This window comes from Anopheles coustani, chromosome 3 (assembly GCF_943734705.1).
Source record: "Anopheles coustani chromosome 3, idAnoCousDA_361_x.2, whole genome shotgun sequence".
NCBI classification, from domain to species: domain Eukaryota; kingdom Metazoa; phylum Arthropoda; class Insecta; order Diptera; family Culicidae; genus Anopheles; species Anopheles coustani.
This window is the reverse complement of record NC_071288.1, coordinates 54,039,148-54,055,435: the sequence shown is the minus strand read 5'-3', so window position 1 is coordinate 54,055,435 and position 16,288 is coordinate 54,039,148. Positions and strand designations below refer to the sequence as shown.

Genomic DNA, 16,288 nt, shown 5'->3' with positions numbered 1-16,288 from the left:
AATGTCAATGTGGCTGCCACGACCAGGCTTTTGAGCTTACCTCTCTTAAAACGCACCTTGGGCAAACCCAATGCTGGCCCTGCCAAGGTATATACAACGCCCAACATGAATGTCACAAATGACACTCGCTCGCCATTGTGAATGTGTTCGTATGCATTGCATACGTGTTCATACAGGGAATGGATGTGGGTTGGTGCACACTATGCGAATGTGTTCGTGACCCGGGTGGACTAGAAGAAAAACAACAACATGTAGTGTAAATGAAATGCCAGTTTTGCCACAAACCGCCGGGTCGACGGATCACTTTTCCATCGTTGAAGAAGTCCGCCAAACTGTGTAAATAAACATATTCGTAGACCCCAGGTGCTACAGGCGCTCTAGTTCCCTTTGACGGCCTCAGGTTTAGTCCAAGTAGTGCCAACAGTGCAGTGTGGAGTGGTTAAATTAAGATGTTGAAGAGCGCAGCGTGGTTGCGTTTGTTTTTACTTCGCCGCAAGCAAATCCATCCCCAAGGATGCTGACATCGGGAAGATGAAAACGTGAACTAGTGTAGTACGCAGCACTTTTACCGCCCGGTTGTTAATCATAAAAACCGTACCGTCAGTTGCATTGGAGATAGCAGTTTAGAAAACAAATGCACGTTGGGATTTAGACCAAAAACAACACATCAAATCTTGACAAAATGTGGCACGAAGCGCGAAAACAGGAGAAAAAGATCCGCGGCATGCTGGTCGACTATCGGAAGCGTGCCGAACGAAGGCAGGACTTCTACGAGCGAATCGTAAGTGTAACCGGTTCCCGCCCCATCCGGGTTAGAACTTTTCAATCGCATCGTGGCGAACAAAACAAAAGTTGCAACCCTACATTTGTTGACCTTGCCGATTACATTTGCCTGTTTTTCTTTTTTTTTTTTTATGTCCATCCCGGTTTGCCCGGCCCACCCCGGTGTGCAGAAAGCCGACCCGACGCAGTTCCTTCAAGTGCACGGCCGCAAATGCAAGGTCCATCTGGACGCCAGCGTAGCGACAGCTGCCGAGAATCCCGCAATCATGCAAGTGATATTCAATGCCTGGGAGTTGGTCCTCCCGTCTTTCGATTTGTTATTAGATGTTCATTCAAAAACAACTTAAGCCTTTCATTGCAACTATACACACGTACAAGTACACCGTGGCTTCCTTCTACCTCATCCCTGGCGGGACAGAAAGGGTGTATTCCGGTTTCGGACACCCCAGCTGCAAGTTGGTTCCCATTACGAATGCAATTCCTGTTTTACTTTTTTTTTCATACGCCAAAGAGCCCGTACGGCGGTCGTAATTGTGCCGATTGTTCGTGCAGTGTGCGGACACCTTGTATTTTTCAAATCCCGTTTACTCCACTATACCCCTTGGCCCGCCGCAGCTTGGCAGATCCTGCATAGTCACAGTGGAAGCTTGTCGCAAAACACCGTTTTCTAAAGGGTGGTCTGTTTGTCGGGTTTTGATTTGGTTTTTGCTTGTATTTCGCTTCCGCATGCAGGATGCCATGGCAAGGACAGAAGGACAATATGATCGATCGATTCGATGTGCGTGCCCATCTGGACTATATTCCGCCAGTGCCTCGCACCGATCCGGAGGCTGCCGACCAGCAGGAGGAAGATGCGGACGAGCGCGCAATGTACTACGAAAGGTACCGCGTGCTGGCGCAGAACGAATTCCTCGGTGGGTAACTATGCATCCAACGACGCTGGAATGGAATTTTCCGGTGTTCCATCCATCCCGCCGTACGTTACGTTGGGCCTTGAACGTTTGCCTCTTCTTCATTCTGTTTCCGGTAGGAACGGTCGAGGAAAAGTTTCTCCACCAGCTATACCTGGAGGAACAGTTCGGTGTGAACGCCCAGGTGGAAGCGGAAACGAAAGCGGCTGCAGCTGCATCGAAGAAAAAATCCTCCGCCGGGGCCGCCATAGGCTACACGTACGAAGAGACGGAAACGGTGTCTGCCGGTGGCTCGGGACTGTCGGGCACTGGCAGCGGATCGGCACCGATCGTGCCGTTCGTTCAGTCGATAACGGCCATCGAGAAGTCGTCCGATGCTTCATCGTCGACCGTCGGTGCCAGCGGAGCGGCTCGGTTCGACGAGTGCATGAAGGATGAATCGGACTCCGATGTCGACATGGACGTGTCGATCGACATCAACAAGATCGGTAACGCGCAGGCCCACGAGCTGAACTCGTGCGGTCGCCAGTACGGTATGAAGAGTAACGACTTTTACTCCTTCCTCACGAAGGACGCGGACGAAGCGGACGCACTGCGAATGGCGCGTGAGGAGGAACAGGAGAAGATTATGTTTAGCGGACGTAAGAGCCGTCGGGAAAGGCGTGCCCAGCGGGAGCGTAAGTTTGCCGGCCGACCACTCAGTCCTCCGAGTTACGCGGCAAAGGAGGAGTTGGTGCCGAGGACGTTCGTCGAGACGAACGATAGCTCCCGGTCGCCGTCCCCGGTCAACTCGGGCAAAATAACCTACATTACCTCATTCGGTGGCGAGGACGAACTGCAGGCTCATGCGAAGATTTCGTTCGGCTTCAATCGGGACATGAGTACACTCGGTGGGATCGCGGGATCGTCGAAAGCGTCCCGTATGCGTGCGGGTATCGGGGGATCAGCAGCCGAGGGCGGAGGTACCGTGAGCTACGCGGATAAAGTCAAACAGAACTTGGAGAAGCTAAAGGCACAAGAGTCAAAGGAAAGCGATCGAAAGCCACCGATGCAGTATCAGCGGACGGCGGCTATGGGTCGTCACAGTCGTGGTAAAGGGAGTCGTAGCAGTAGCCGAAGCAGTCGAAGTAGCAGTAGTAGCCATAGCCGGAGTAGAAGCCGTGGCCGGAGGCGTAGTTTCCACAGCAGCCGTAGTCGTAGCCGTGGTCGAAGCAAAAGTCCCGGCGCCGGGACACGTAGTGCTCGAAGGCGTCCGAGAGGACGGGCAGGAGGAAGTCACCGGAGTCGGTCACGATCGAGAGGTGTAGAACCGGCCACAGGTCGAGCCGGCCCAAGGGGTGTTACTACGCGCCAAGCATACTCCCGCTATCGAGCGGCACGTTCGAAATCCAAGTCAAGATCACGATCGCATTCTCGATCGCATTCTCGATCGCCTTCCCGTACTCGTTCGCGTCCTCGCTGGAGCCCCCGGAGAAGATCACCGCCCCCAAGTTATACCTCGCGCCGTCGAAGAAGTGCTGTCCGGTCCTCCTCGTCATCCTCGTCATCATCTACCTCATCCTCGCGATCACGGTCGAGGACGCCGTCGGCCCGTCGGCCAGCAGCACAACAAGCGACGAGTGCACGTACGAAACGGGCCGGCTCTGGAACGGTAGCGTCTGACAGCGAAATCTCACCTTCGCGTACGTTCAAAAAGATTCGTGCGCAAACAACTGCAGTCTCTCAGGAAAAACCACCTCCACTTCTGCAATCAAGTGGTGGGATGGCACCACAAGCGATTCTAAGTACACTACCTCCTTTACTTCCACCACCGCCACCGCCACCACCTGCTATCGGTGAGCCGGCCACCTCCGATGTGGTGGATGAAAAGAAACCGATTGCCGCACTCGCTCTGATCGAACCGGAACCGGAGGTACCGATCAAGCGGTACTACGGAAGGCGCCGCGGGGACGAAAGTTCCAGCGACGCGCTGAGCACGTCTGGCGAAGAAGATACAAATGATGGCGATCGGAAACCGCGTGGTCTGATCGTTCCCGACGTACCGCTCGGAGAAGAAAACGCCGTTGGAACAACCAGCAAGTGAGTGTAGCGTAGCGTATTCGTTCGTTTATTTTACTAACCACTAACGGTTTCGGTTGCTTCACTTCATCTGCATTCATTAACCGAACCTTTTGTTTCATTTTCATTTTGCTACAGAATTGCCAGCACGGCAGAACTAGGAATCGTACAGATAAAGCAGGAAAAACCGGACACCGGCTGCTACGGCACGTCCGGCAGTTCGCCTGCAGCACCAACACCAGCGGCCGGCTCCGGTGCGTCGTTAAGGTTTGGTAAAACGGTCACTGGCGGCACCAGCGCGCCCGAATCCAAAGTCAGTAAGAATAACCAACAATCATGTAACCAAAAATATGCAAAAAAAAAAAAAAATCCGATCGCTCCGTCCACCACCGTCCAAAATTCTGCTTTATTGTTGTCTGGACACATCACAGTGGTGTGTGCGAATAGTCGTCCTAAGGAAATTATGTCTCTGGCATCGTTGTTTTAGCATCCTAAATATGATCAATTTGTGCTAATTCAATTTTAAATTTATCATATACCAATTCCTTACGCTATGATAGGATTGCCCATGTCTAAATCAATTGGTTAATGCTGTATAAACTTTACAAATCCCTTTGTGGATTGGTTAAAACCTTCCTTTACCTTGGACTGTAACAAATAATTTGGTATGAAACCCAAAACGAAAGATTGTTCCTAATACAACCTGTTGGAAAGAGGGGGGAAAAATGCCACAAAACAATCGTTGGTGTTACATTTTGATGTACCTTTTTTTCTTGCTGCCTGACAATTTATGTGTAGCTTCCCATGAGTATGATTTACTGTTTAAACCATAAACAATTGGTGTATGAAATCATGAAAACGTTTATAATTTGAACATAAACAAAAAAGCCATAAGTTATCAAGCCAAGACTAGGTGTACCAGTGATACGAGCGGTTATGATAAGATTATTATAATAACTTGACTTGACTTTCTATTTAGAAAAAGGTTTTTAGCTTTCTTACAAAGAAGAAAATTCATAAATATCAGAATAAGTTTGTTATTTTTAAAATAGGGTCAAATTCACCGTTCAAAATGTTATAGGACAGCTTTTAGCTAGGCCGTTCTTCCTCGAGTGTGTCGATTCTAGCTATGAAGCGTACACTTGGTACCGGGCAACTGTTCTTTGTTGCCTCATAGGTACGCAATATAGAAAATTAAAATAATTTACAGGTTTGCATTATCTCTAACATCGTTACATTTTCGCTGACGTAACATTGGTAAACGTGTTAGTGATTTGTATGTCTAGCGAGGAAAAAATAGTAATATTGCTGAGTTTTGTTCGATCTCTGTTCACCGAATTCTTAAATCTTTCTTAAAAGAGGTAAACTTAATGGTCAAACGTACGAAAAAACTGCCCTAGTGTCCATCTTCAGACATCATTCAAACGCATCCCATCATCTATTCCACCCAATACATACACACACAAACACATATCATTCAAAGACTTCCTTCCTGCATGGCCTCCCAAGTGGGGATCGTCCCAGAGACATCACTCAGCAGCGAATGGGGACAGCGTGGACGGTTTAACTATTTTTGCGTTCTCTCTTCGCACCCGGGACTGGCGCTATTTTGGCGAAATTCGCCTGCACGCAACCCGGTGGCACATTTCCAGGTCGGAATCATTGCTGCCGCCGTCAGTGGAGGTGGTGGGCCCGCACCGACAACTACAACGACGACGACGACGTCCCTACTTGCATCGAAGTCGGTTAACCCGCGCGATCGGCTGAAGCGCAAGATGCAAATCCTGCTGAACAAACAATGTGAGTCAGTGTGGCGGGGCGTTCTGCTACCTGGTGGATATCGCCACAGGCAACAACGTGGTATACCGTATGTTGTTGCGTTTCAAACCCCAAATGATGATGTTAACGATCGATGCGTATCTTGGCTTGCCAAAGCAAAGATCGCAATCGTGTGCGGAACGGTGAATCTTGGGTTTGCGTTTTGATCTTTTCGTTGCTGTTTTTTTGTTTTAGACAAAGCTGACAAGAAAGCGGAGATCGAGAAAGTGGAGCGCCAGATCCAGCAGCAGCAGGAACGTGACGATGAGATGCGCGAGCTGGCCCTTAAGCTGCGGCGCCGGCAACGTGAGCTGCGTCACAAGTACGGCACACCGGAGAGTGAGCACAGTAAATCGCCCAGCTCCGGTGACGATCGGAGCTCCGATGACGGTGACGGTGGCGGTGACGGTGGGCAACGGTCCGGTGGTCCTGGAGCGGCGATCGGAAGGGATGCTTCGACATCACCGCAAAGGTTGCCTTTGTTAAGTCCTCCGCTCCTAACATCGGTGCCACCACCGAAGATGCCATCGCACGCACATACTTCACGGCCCCCACCGTCGCTGATGGTGGGTCGGGGTGGTACCGCAGGTTACGGGAATAGTGTCGTGATTGAACGGAAGCCCGTCCTACGTAGTGCGTCAGACTCGGGTGGTTCAACGGCACAGTCCGCCCCACCCCCGATGGCTTCGTACCGGGCCGATATGGGTCGACTACGGCGACGCAATACTCCACCCCCGGCACCGGGAATCGGTGGTGGAGGTTCATCGCGCGGATTCACTGGCGGTTCGGGTGGAGGAGGTATGTCTCCGATGACACTACGCCGTGGTGGTGGTGGTGGTGGTATGACCGCAGGACGACCACCCCCTGCGCCATCATCGAGCGGAAGCCGCTTTGACGATCGTAGCCGGCGACGATCACCGCAAAGGTATAACCGATCGCGTTCAAAGTCGCGGGAACGATTTCCGTCGCGCGACACCACGGGACAAATGGGCACCGGGGGCAACAGAGGTCGCCGGATGCCGGAGTACGGCCGTTCGAGGGACTACGATCGATACCACCATGGTGGTAGTGGTGACGTCGTCGGGTCTGGCTATCAAAGTGGTGCCAGTTCGGGACGCTTTCGGGGACGGCGATCTAGGTCCGGATCACGCGGGCGCCGTTCGCGGTCCGGTTCGCCGGTACGAACGCGAGGCAACGGTGGTGGTGGTAGCGGCCAGGCTGGAAGTACACCAAACCGACCGAGAGAGCGTACGCCGAAACCGGTGAAGAAATTGGTCGACTACTGACATCACCACCATAGCCATGTCGAGAAATTGGGTTTGCTTTCTTTCTCTCTTTATCCTTTTCGTATTTTTGTTCCTATTTCGTATAACTCCGTAACTTTCTTACCTCAACACCGAATTATCTTTCAATGTTACTGTTTCACCTATAACTATAATGTTTACATTCTTCATATCCGCGGGGGAGGGGGTCCGCGACAGCCGAGCGGTAGCGCCGGTTAGAAAATAGGCCCATGAGCGCCGAGGCTCACCACCTCGACGGCGTGGGTTAGAATCCCAACCGTGACCGGACCCTCCCCTGTACGAGAGGACTGACTATCCACGTACAACAGGGAAACAAGTCTCGTAAGCCATTAACGGGCAGGCATGACCAAGAGGTCGTTACGCCAAGAAGAAGAAGAAGATTCTTCACATAAACATACATACACACACACAAGTACACAGTTACATTTTCACACAAATACATTGCATAATACCTCCTTTTTTCCCTACAGTTCGTTAAGTGTAGGGGCATGTTTGTTAAAGAACTCCCTTTTTCCTTGTGTAATGAGCTATTTTTGTCTCTCGTTTCGTTTTCATACTTCTTTCGAATACTGCTCTTAGAAATCACAAATCTACAAGTTTACAACAAAACAATAAAGTTATTTAATTAAAAATAAACAAGAAAATCTATGTTTTTCAGTTCGATTCGCTTCCGAAACGGTTTACAACAGAGGTGGATTACGTGGTAATAGTGAACAAATTTGTGGGACTAACGTAAAGCAGAATGGTATGTAGCCCGTAGTGAAGCCGGGATACGGAATTGGAACTGTTTCGGATTGAGTTTCGTCGGGCCAAGAGCACTCAGCAGTTATGGTGGGGTTTTGCTAGTATCACTCACATCTTCATTATGAATTTTTCCATATATTACATAAATTAATTTGACAAATTTCATTTATAACAAATAATCATTTTTATCCAAGCTAGTTGCACTACGCTTTCCCTACTCTTATATTTATAACCATCTTTATGATAATTAAACATTAGTAATTGCATTATATTTTGAACCACCAAGCTCTGTTTTAGTTTTATGTGGTGTTTTATTATACTTTTATCAGTTTTGTAAATGTTTTTGAAGTATTTGCCAGTTAGTACTTAAGTAACCTAGTTAGTGTTTTACAAACAACTTGTTCTTCTTACATATATTGATTATAAATCTGGAGAGATAATAAGAGTATAAACAAATCGTATGTATTCCACCTCATCATCTAATCGAAACAATGATCACGGATGGAAAAGGTAGAAAGGTGTTATACATGCGAAAATACTTTCATTTTTTTTCGTACAACAGACGCGTTCAATCGTTCAAAGAGATACGTTTTACACTACTCAATTAGAAAGGACATCAGGTAGGGCTTCAGATCTGTACCAGTTTAAACAACCAGCTACGATTGAATAATTTACCAGAAAGAAATGAGAGATATGTGACAGTATTTTTAATTAGTAATTATAAGACACTCAGATGGTAGCAAAATCATACGATACGAAACTTTACAGTTTAGTTCCATGCTGTATTCATATCATCACCATCATCGTAAAATTGCCCTCTAAGGTGTAAAATAGAAAAAAGGTGATGTTTCTATCGCTTTTGCGCTTAATAATGGGTACACAACGAAGGGGCAGCGTCGAATCGATCGCCTGTACGAACGACGTTTTCCGAATCAATCCTAACAACAGTTTCCGTACAGTGTGCATCATGTTGTCCTGCGAAAGGTATCCCCTACTGTTCATTCTTATTCCCATGGTGTACGGGAGCATCGTACAGCAACCAGTGGAAGCAAACGGCCTTCCTGGGACGTTGGGACGTCTCATTGGTGAATGCTTCGATCGGGATACGCGCACACTTTACTTGGTCGGCCTGGAACAGTTGCACAATTTTCAGAACTATCTGGCACTCCCCTACCCGAAGGTGATCATCCCTCAAGCCACTCCGATCGGGATGCCGGATGAGGCGGCATTGGTGCTAATCTATTTGCCTGTCAACTCGAAGGTGAGAAACTCTGTTGTGGCAAACAGTTCTACTTCTTTTACTCAATCGTTTCAAATTTAATACTCGTGCATTCCCTTCGGCAGGAGGAGCTTCGAAGTTCGATGAGGATCATTATGCATAGTTGGTCGAAAATCGTCCGCAACGGCAAGTATGTGGTGTTGATGGAAGATGCTTATCTGGTGAAACCGCGGGTGGCAGTACCGATGGAGTTGGGGATAGTTTTCGCTACGTACAACATAGTGTACTGGTGCGTAACGGGCTTCCGACGGGCAGAGAACCTACAGTACTGGGTACCGTTTGCGCTGAGTGCTTACTTCATGGAGAATCCCGTGCAGTATGGCAGCGCGTTCGAGTGGACCCGTGGCCGCCTACCGAATGTGTCGCTAGAAATCTACGGGCAGGCGACGTTAACCTTTCCCTACACGCACCATATAGGGGGAGGTTTACTACGAGGAATTGATCTGGAAATTTTCGTAAATTTACTCCACCATTTAAATCACCGGCTGCGAGTGGAAATCGTCGAGTATGCCGGGGATGTGGAGGAGGAACGAGATAAAATGACCAATCGATTGCACGAGATGAAAGTGGACTTGATGATAACCCGCAAGGATGTTGTACCGGAAACGCTCCCGGTTATCTATGTGCCGGAAGTGTCATACTACTGTTTGATAGCCCCCCGTTCGACCGTACTTGACTTGACGCAGTCTCTTCTACGACCCTTTTCCACCGAGCTGTGGATGTGTGTTACGGTAGCTGGACTCTTAATTTCTGGCCTTTTGGCGCTAGCCAAGCATACCAAGTGTGCAAACGTGGGAACCCTAGTTAGGTGGTCGTTTCAGTGTAAACCATTGGCATCGATCCTCGCCACGACGTACGCAATCGTCCGCTTCATCTTGCTCGAGTCCTATCTCGCCAAGGTGACGTCCTTCTTTCTTGCCTACCGCTTCCAACCGGATGCGAATACATTGGACGAATTTTTCGCCACCGACATTCCGATCTGGTTACCTACCGGGTACAATCATTTCGTAGAAAGACTTGGCGATGACTTGCGGTCACGAATCCTTGAGAGGGCGCTCGATGATGACAAATGTATGGATTTCTCAGCGAGATGCGCCCAGATGGACAGTTTCGCTCGTGCCACGTACGTAGTCAACCACGACCTGCCGGCCGATCCGGTGACGGGCCGCAAGCCGTTCTACATCGTGCCGGAAATGCTAGCCAGCTACACCCATCTGGGGTACGCGTTTGCCCGTGGGTCAGCGCTGGTCGATCTGTTTGCGGTTTATCTGCGCCGAATGCACGAGGCAGGGCTGGTGCAGCTCTACTATCGGCAGTACGAGCAGTACCTCATGCGAGACCGTCTCATGCAAAAGCCGGTGGATCAATCGCTCGAGTTTGACCATCTGCTGTCGGTTTGGATTTGTGTCAGTCTTAGCTGGGGTGTGTCGTTTGTGGTATTCTTAGTGGAGCTGCTCCTGAACTGCCAGCTGATGGAACTGCTTCGGGTGTGGAAGCGGGCTCTTGCAGGGCAAGTGAAATTAATCTACCCCCGGGGGAATAAGTGAATAATTATAACCTGAAGCGTATGTGAAGTTTACCGCAATAACTTTAAACGTTTATTGATTGCTTCAAATGAAACGTGCACCTAGGTTTTTAATCTAGCAACAGAGTGTGCGATTGTTATTTCGTTGAATCATAATTTAATTGGAAATGCAATTACATCAAATTAAATTACCGTAGGTGATTTCAGGACCAATTTACAGAAGGTGATAAGGAATTCAAAGTATCGAAGGTGAAGTAAGTGAAGTGCCGTGAATTTAGGTGTATCTTTGCGGCTTTGATAAATCGCACCGGAAAGTCACTACCGTTTCTGAAACGACGAAAAGCGCCGTATCAGGAGTAGTATTTTTGGTAGAAATCTTCACGCGCTTCATGCCGAGAGTGATAGGCAGAGAAGCACAAGGATATACTTATGAAAACATGCTTGTGGAGAGGAATTCAAAGGAATAAAAAGTGCACTACCCTAGGCCCTGCTGCTTAATTGTATGGAAATAAAAATACGTCTCAAAAATTTAACAGCTTAACACAAAAAGGCAAATTTGCATGATAAATATTATTTTGATTAATTCATTCTAAAAAGAGTGTCATAGCTTTTAAAGAATCGCATAAAATAACAAAAGTTTGGAGAAAAAAAATCATAATTAGAGAAATTATACAAACAGGCAAACGAGAATTGAAAAGTAGGAATTACATTGAGTCATATAGTATTTTTCTAGAAACTGAGGCTTAGAAGAGAAAAAGAAAATTCGTTGCCTCGGAACAACCCCTTTTTCCTTTCATGTTCAATTTTCATTAAATTAGCAGTTTGCCTTTCGCTATTAATGTGACAACCTGTCTTACAAGATAAATTTTTTGGTCTTTTTCTGTTTCTGTTCTTGTTTATCATCGTTGTTCAGTATCTTTCAAATGGTTTAGCAATATTATAACGCTGGTAGCCGTATGGGTGCCATATACCAAGACGCTTAAAATTAAGGTAAAATGCAAACATTAATATTTCACTACAGAAATTGTGCACTACTGTTCTTTGATTATTAATTCATAAATATTAGATTCTTAGTATTAATGATGATGCAATGAAACCGTTGTGATACCTTTCACGGCTGCTATAGTTATTATAATTATAAATTTCAAATAAAGATAAAATGTACCAATTCGTGGGTTCCCGAAATGTAGGGCAGTGCGTTTGCAATGTTGTAACCGAGCAGATGGGTGTCATCGATAGTGACATTAGCTTCCTGGACAGTCCGGTTTGCCAATGTTGTTGATACACCTTCCAAAATTACAATAAACACAAGGTGTTGATTGGATACCTCCGGTTGGAGTTGGGTGTGATTTTATCGCTAAATGCACCATTTTCGTTTACTATGATCTCGTTGTTTTTTTCTCGCCAGTAGATACCTAGTCCATGAAATTTACCATTGTTTCCATGCGGCACTGCGAAGCTAGGCGAAACAATGGCTATCTTTCTTGTAAAAAAAAGTAAAAATGGAAAGCAAAAACATAAAAGTTTGGCTCCCGAGGAAAACCCCGACTGTAAGAAGCAGGTGCTAATTTGTATTTTTAATTGCTACTTAGCTGCGATCGAGCAACATCTTCGCGATTGCGATCCGCATTCCGGAAGATCGGTTAGGTGTTGTTAAAATGTTGCAGCTTTAAGTTTCGGCGTTAGTTGCGAAGGAACATCATAGGACAGGTGATGTTCTTTGAATGGTAGGTAAACAGCATGGTTCATCGAACTGAATTGCTTGCGGTTATTCGAAATTTGAAAGATGATGATCACATTCTTTCGCTATCGTATATTTTTAATTAACCCAAGGGACTAGACTGACGGGTTGTTACTCCCCTCGTTTCTGTAGCTTTTGATGAATGCCCAACAAATTGAAATACTGGAACAAAGCAGATCACGTCGTCCGTCTTGTGGCTTTGTCCGACAGAAGATAGAAACGTAAATGACATCGCTCCAACGCCAAGAGTCAAGGTTAAGAAAATGGAATAAATGCATAATGAACCAACCCGTGTGGGTGGAACCGAACATGCAGCAAGTGAAAACTAAAAGGAATTAATAAAAAACAAAACAAAAACGACATTCAACGTCGCGGCTAGAACTCTACGCATAAGCCATTGGACAAAGATGGTGTGACTGTAACGCTGCGTACCGTCGAAGATCACAATATTGCGTACCACTGGGAAACGACGGAAAAGACAAAGCAATGTCAACGGATGCGGTTCGAGCTTGGCGGTAAAGGTTAGTCAAGGAAATGCCTCAAAATATGTTAATTTCCGTTGATGGAAATTCCTCCATTTACAGGGTCCGCAGTCATACAATGGCAGGCCCCAACCGGTACAGGGATTCATGAACGTGCTAGGGTGATTGCCTGTACCGGTAGAGGGATATCCGCGGGCATATAATTGCAAACCGCGGTGACTGAGGGGAATGAAGCGAGCGTATTGTTGCGGTTGTCAACCGGTCGCAAAATAGTAGGTATCTGGCAACCGTGCATGAGCGGTGCTGTGCACCGCACACTCAAATGTATCGCATGAGTAACCGTTAGATTTCAAGTAAAAACGACGAAAAACTACGTTCAAATGAAATTTCGTATTTAGTATTTACGGAAAAAATATTATATCAAAAACTAAATTTGATATTTCCTTTCAACGTGTTCGATTAGTTGTTTAGCACGCCATCTAACGGTCATTTGTGCGACACATTTGAATCATGCACGGTTGCCAGATACCTACTATTTTGCGACCGGTTGACAATCGCAACAATACGCTCGCTTGATTCCCCTCAGCCACCGCGGTTTGCAATTATATGCCCGCGGATATCCCTCTACCGGTACAGGCAATCCCCCTAGCACGTTCATGAATCCCTGTACCGGTTGGGGCCTGCCATTGTATGACTGCGGACCCTGTAACTGGAGCTGTTGCCGAAAGTATAAGCTTGATAAAAGCGGATTTTTTTAGTTTTTTGTATAATTAATTTTTCCATGTGTTTCGTAAGGTACTGGTTTTACTTTTAAATATTCAGTTATCTATCACAATGAAATTAAACTGTCAAATCAGTCTAGGTTTTTTTTTCTTTTTTTTTCTTTTCAATTTTTTCTTAAGTCATGACAAATGATTCATTAAAAGATTCTTCTTCTTAGACTCAATGATCACCTTAGACGCTAGCCAGTCCGGTCGTACAGCGGAGGGTCCTCTCTTGGTTGGGTTTCCAACCCACGCCTTAGAAGGTTATTTAAACGAACGGTTTCTAACTTCGTATTTCTAATTTCAGTTCAAAACTGGTCGTATTTTTTCAACAGCTCTTTGCGTCTCATGATAAGTCTCAGATCCGAACAGTTTTGCGGTCTCTATCTAAGTAGTAGGTGATCATTTTTTCTTCATTCATGTTTTGGAAGTGCACCATTTCATAAATGATTGTGTATCAAATTAAAATATGGCATAACTAAGCAAATAAATGAGGAGTGTGTCTGCGAATAGAAAATACTGATTGTGAAAAGTCTCGTAAGCCCTTAACGGGGGCAGGCAAGATCAACAAGGTCGTTACGTCAAGATGAAGAAGAAGCCGCAAACAATTAATCGCCGCATGACCGAATCTATTGAGGATTCAAACGCTTAGTGCATTTGGAACCGCGGAAATGTAAATTTTCCGTTTGCTGATTTCTATTGTGCGTCGATGACAAATGTGCTGCATTGATGTCTCCAATTTCCTACCCCGCCAGCTATCCAAATCATGCGGAAAGAAAGTACGAAAAGTTTCGCGGAACCTTGTCATTTGCTCGTACCTCTCAATGAGCGAATGTCAAATGGTGATTTTACCAACCGGCTAAAAGCCCATCTTTCGCGAATGACAGACGCTCGCAACCGATGGGATAGCGATAAGCCGCGTTGGGTTACCTTCCCGTGAACGTATTACGTACTAATCAATCACAAATGCGTGCGTTCTGTTCACGAATGTCTCACAAAATAAAATGTCGTCATTGGGACGTTCATCTAGTTGGGCGAGATTATATCATCGGCATTGTCGTTCCGTGTGCCAAGCTTCGTCAACTGTGCTATCCCCTTCGATTGGTTTCGACGAAGTACTTGCTTGGACGTCTTGCACCGTTTGTCGTCGAGTACCTTTCGCCCTGGCCTTTGGTCGTGATACACCGTGCACTGTCGATGGTAACAAGTTATGACAACGACCCCATCAAGGGGACCGGGATTCGGCTAGCAAGGGATTGGGGCGTTTTTACTTCAATAAACTATCTTCCAACTGAGTGTCAACTTGCAGCATTGTGATCTGTTCACCAACGATCCTCCGCACTCTTCAGGCATACAACGGGAAGGCGCAACAATACGAACTGGGATAAGCGTCTGGCAAACTCCGCACGCTTACGAAACCGGCAATTGAAGAATCAGGGTTTGAACTCTGATAAAAATGTCATCTCATTGAGTGATTCTTGACGTTGGTGCGCGGATCTGACTGTTGTCATTGTTACCGGAGCACGACAACGGCCTGTTATCAGACCAACCGATCCTTGGTTAACTCGTGGCTGGAATATTAATTAAGACTTCCTTCAGTGTGGCTTGCTTTAGGACCTTTCGGTTTTCGAACGAGGAGTAACCCAACCACCCTTTGGCCCGTGGCCTCCTTCAACGCAGCCGCTGCTCGATAAAGCCAAATGACATCGTTGCGATCGGATTGATCGATGGTGCGGGTTTTAGCAACCCTACTAGGAAGCACCCGAAGAACTGTCGCTAATCGTTGTCCTGCACCGTAACACTCACCAGAATAACCGACGTGTGGGAACCGCATTCGACGAACGTTGTACCGTCTTCCCATTCGGAGGTCGTTGGAGGTCGGGTTAGCTCGCCTTGTACCCTTTACCAGAAGGGAGACATAAGAAATTATGTAATTAATTTCGATGAGGCACCATCGGTGTCAACGTGTATCGTCGGCAGTGCCGATGCCGGCATCCTTCAAACTGGCGTGTCGAGTGTGGGTTCCGATTATCGGATTGCCTAATGAATTTGACGGAAGGCAGCCGAAATGTTGGATGCCCCAATGTGCCTGCCGGGCTCGGTTCGTGACAAATGCATTAAATCCCGCACCTGTGGGTACTTTTTAATTTCCCTTCTCAGCGCTGCCATTTCATGTGCCGTTTCGGCGTATCGTAACAGGCAGGGAAAACGAAGAGCACGAACGATTGAACGAGGTCAATTTGTTGATAATAGTGCGAGCTTCGATTGATCGTCGAAGAAGGTCCCGCTCCACCTCGGTGTGGAAACCGTGTGGCAGCATCTCGCGCGGGATTCGATCGAGCGAGCTGAAAAGATGAAGACGATTTACGACGTTGTGAAACTTCCTCGAGTGTGGCGTCCCAATGTGCGTACGATTTTCGGAAGGCTCTCGGGGTTGTCGGTGAAGGTCGGCGCACATCTTCACGCGATATGTTTCCGCTTGCACCATCGTACGCGCCCCGGCGGGCCAGATTTGCAGATTTGACCCCGCTGGGGACCCTCAGCTCGACCGTTTGATAGTGGCGCTCGGCACACGAAAGCTGGTGCGTGTTCGATGCCTAAAGTTCACCGGGTGATGGGTAAATAAAAAAGTCCGTGTTTTCAAAACTCCCTTCTTTGCCGCACAATTAAGGTGTTCATCCCCACTATCGTACTTTCGTGTTGATTTGCTTCACCTGTTAAGAGAAAATGCTCACTCGGCCACACGTTTGTTAGTGAGAGAGGTAGGTTGGGAAAATATGCATGTGCAACCGTTTTCTTCTACGTCAGTGACCAAAGTCACGAATGTGATGCTACCAAATTGAAACACCATGTTCCAATCGAGGCGCTCAGGTGAACCT

The 16,288-nt window shown here is 47.1% G+C and overlaps 2 protein-coding genes across 2 annotated transcripts; both read left to right on the top strand.

Annotated features, from left to right (window-relative positions):
• The first annotated feature begins 289 nt into the window (after positions 1 to 289).
• LOC131261153 (CLK4-associating serine/arginine rich protein) lies at positions 290 to 7,473 on the top strand. Its single transcript, XM_058263085.1, has 7 exons — positions 290 to 781; positions 954 to 1,051; positions 1,516 to 1,697; positions 1,814 to 3,773; positions 3,891 to 4,065; positions 5,405 to 5,552; positions 5,766 to 7,473. Exons 1-7 carry the CDS (start codon positions 683 to 685, stop codon positions 6,854 to 6,856), a joined length of 3,753 nt encoding a protein of 1,250 aa, XP_058119068.1. The 5' UTR covers positions 290 to 682; the 3' UTR covers positions 6,857 to 7,473.
• Positions 7,474 to 8,630: 1,157 nt separating this feature from the next.
• Positions 8,631 to 15,453, top strand: LOC131262886 (uncharacterized). The gene is made up of 3 exons (XM_058264979.1): positions 8,631 to 8,879; positions 8,963 to 10,407; positions 15,219 to 15,453. The coding sequence occupies exons 1-3, from the start codon at positions 8,631 to 8,633 to the stop codon at positions 15,451 to 15,453; spliced, it is 1,929 nt and encodes a 642-aa protein (XP_058120962.1).
• Positions 15,454 to 16,288: the final 835 nt, after the last annotated feature.

What these genes read in the sequence shown, in the direction of transcription:
- LOC131261153 (XM_058263085.1), top strand. Translation starts at nt 683, where the DNA reads ATGTGGCACGAAGCGCGAAAACAGGAGAAAAAGATCCGCGGCATGCTG. An exon ending in CCAGCGCGCCCGAATCCAAA is followed by an intron (nt 4,066 to 5,404) that starts GTCAGTAAGAAT and finishes GCACATTTCCAG; the next exon opens with GTCGGAATCATTGCTGCCGC. An exon ending in AATCCTGCTGAACAAACAAT is followed by an intron (nt 5,553 to 5,765) that starts GTGAGTCAGTGT and finishes TTTTTGTTTTAG; the next exon opens with ACAAAGCTGACAAGAAAGCG.
- LOC131262886 (XM_058264979.1), top strand. Translation starts at nt 8,631, where the DNA reads ATGGTGTACGGGAGCATCGTACAGCAACCAGTGGAAGCAAACGGCCTT. An exon ending in ATTTGCCTGTCAACTCGAAG is followed by an intron (nt 8,880 to 8,962) that starts GTGAGAAACTCT and finishes TCCCTTCGGCAG; the next exon opens with GAGGAGCTTCGAAGTTCGAT. An exon ending in TGGAAGCGGGCTCTTGCAGG is followed by an intron (nt 10,408 to 15,218) that starts GCAAGTGAAATT and finishes AACACTCACCAG; the next exon opens with AATAACCGACGTGTGGGAAC.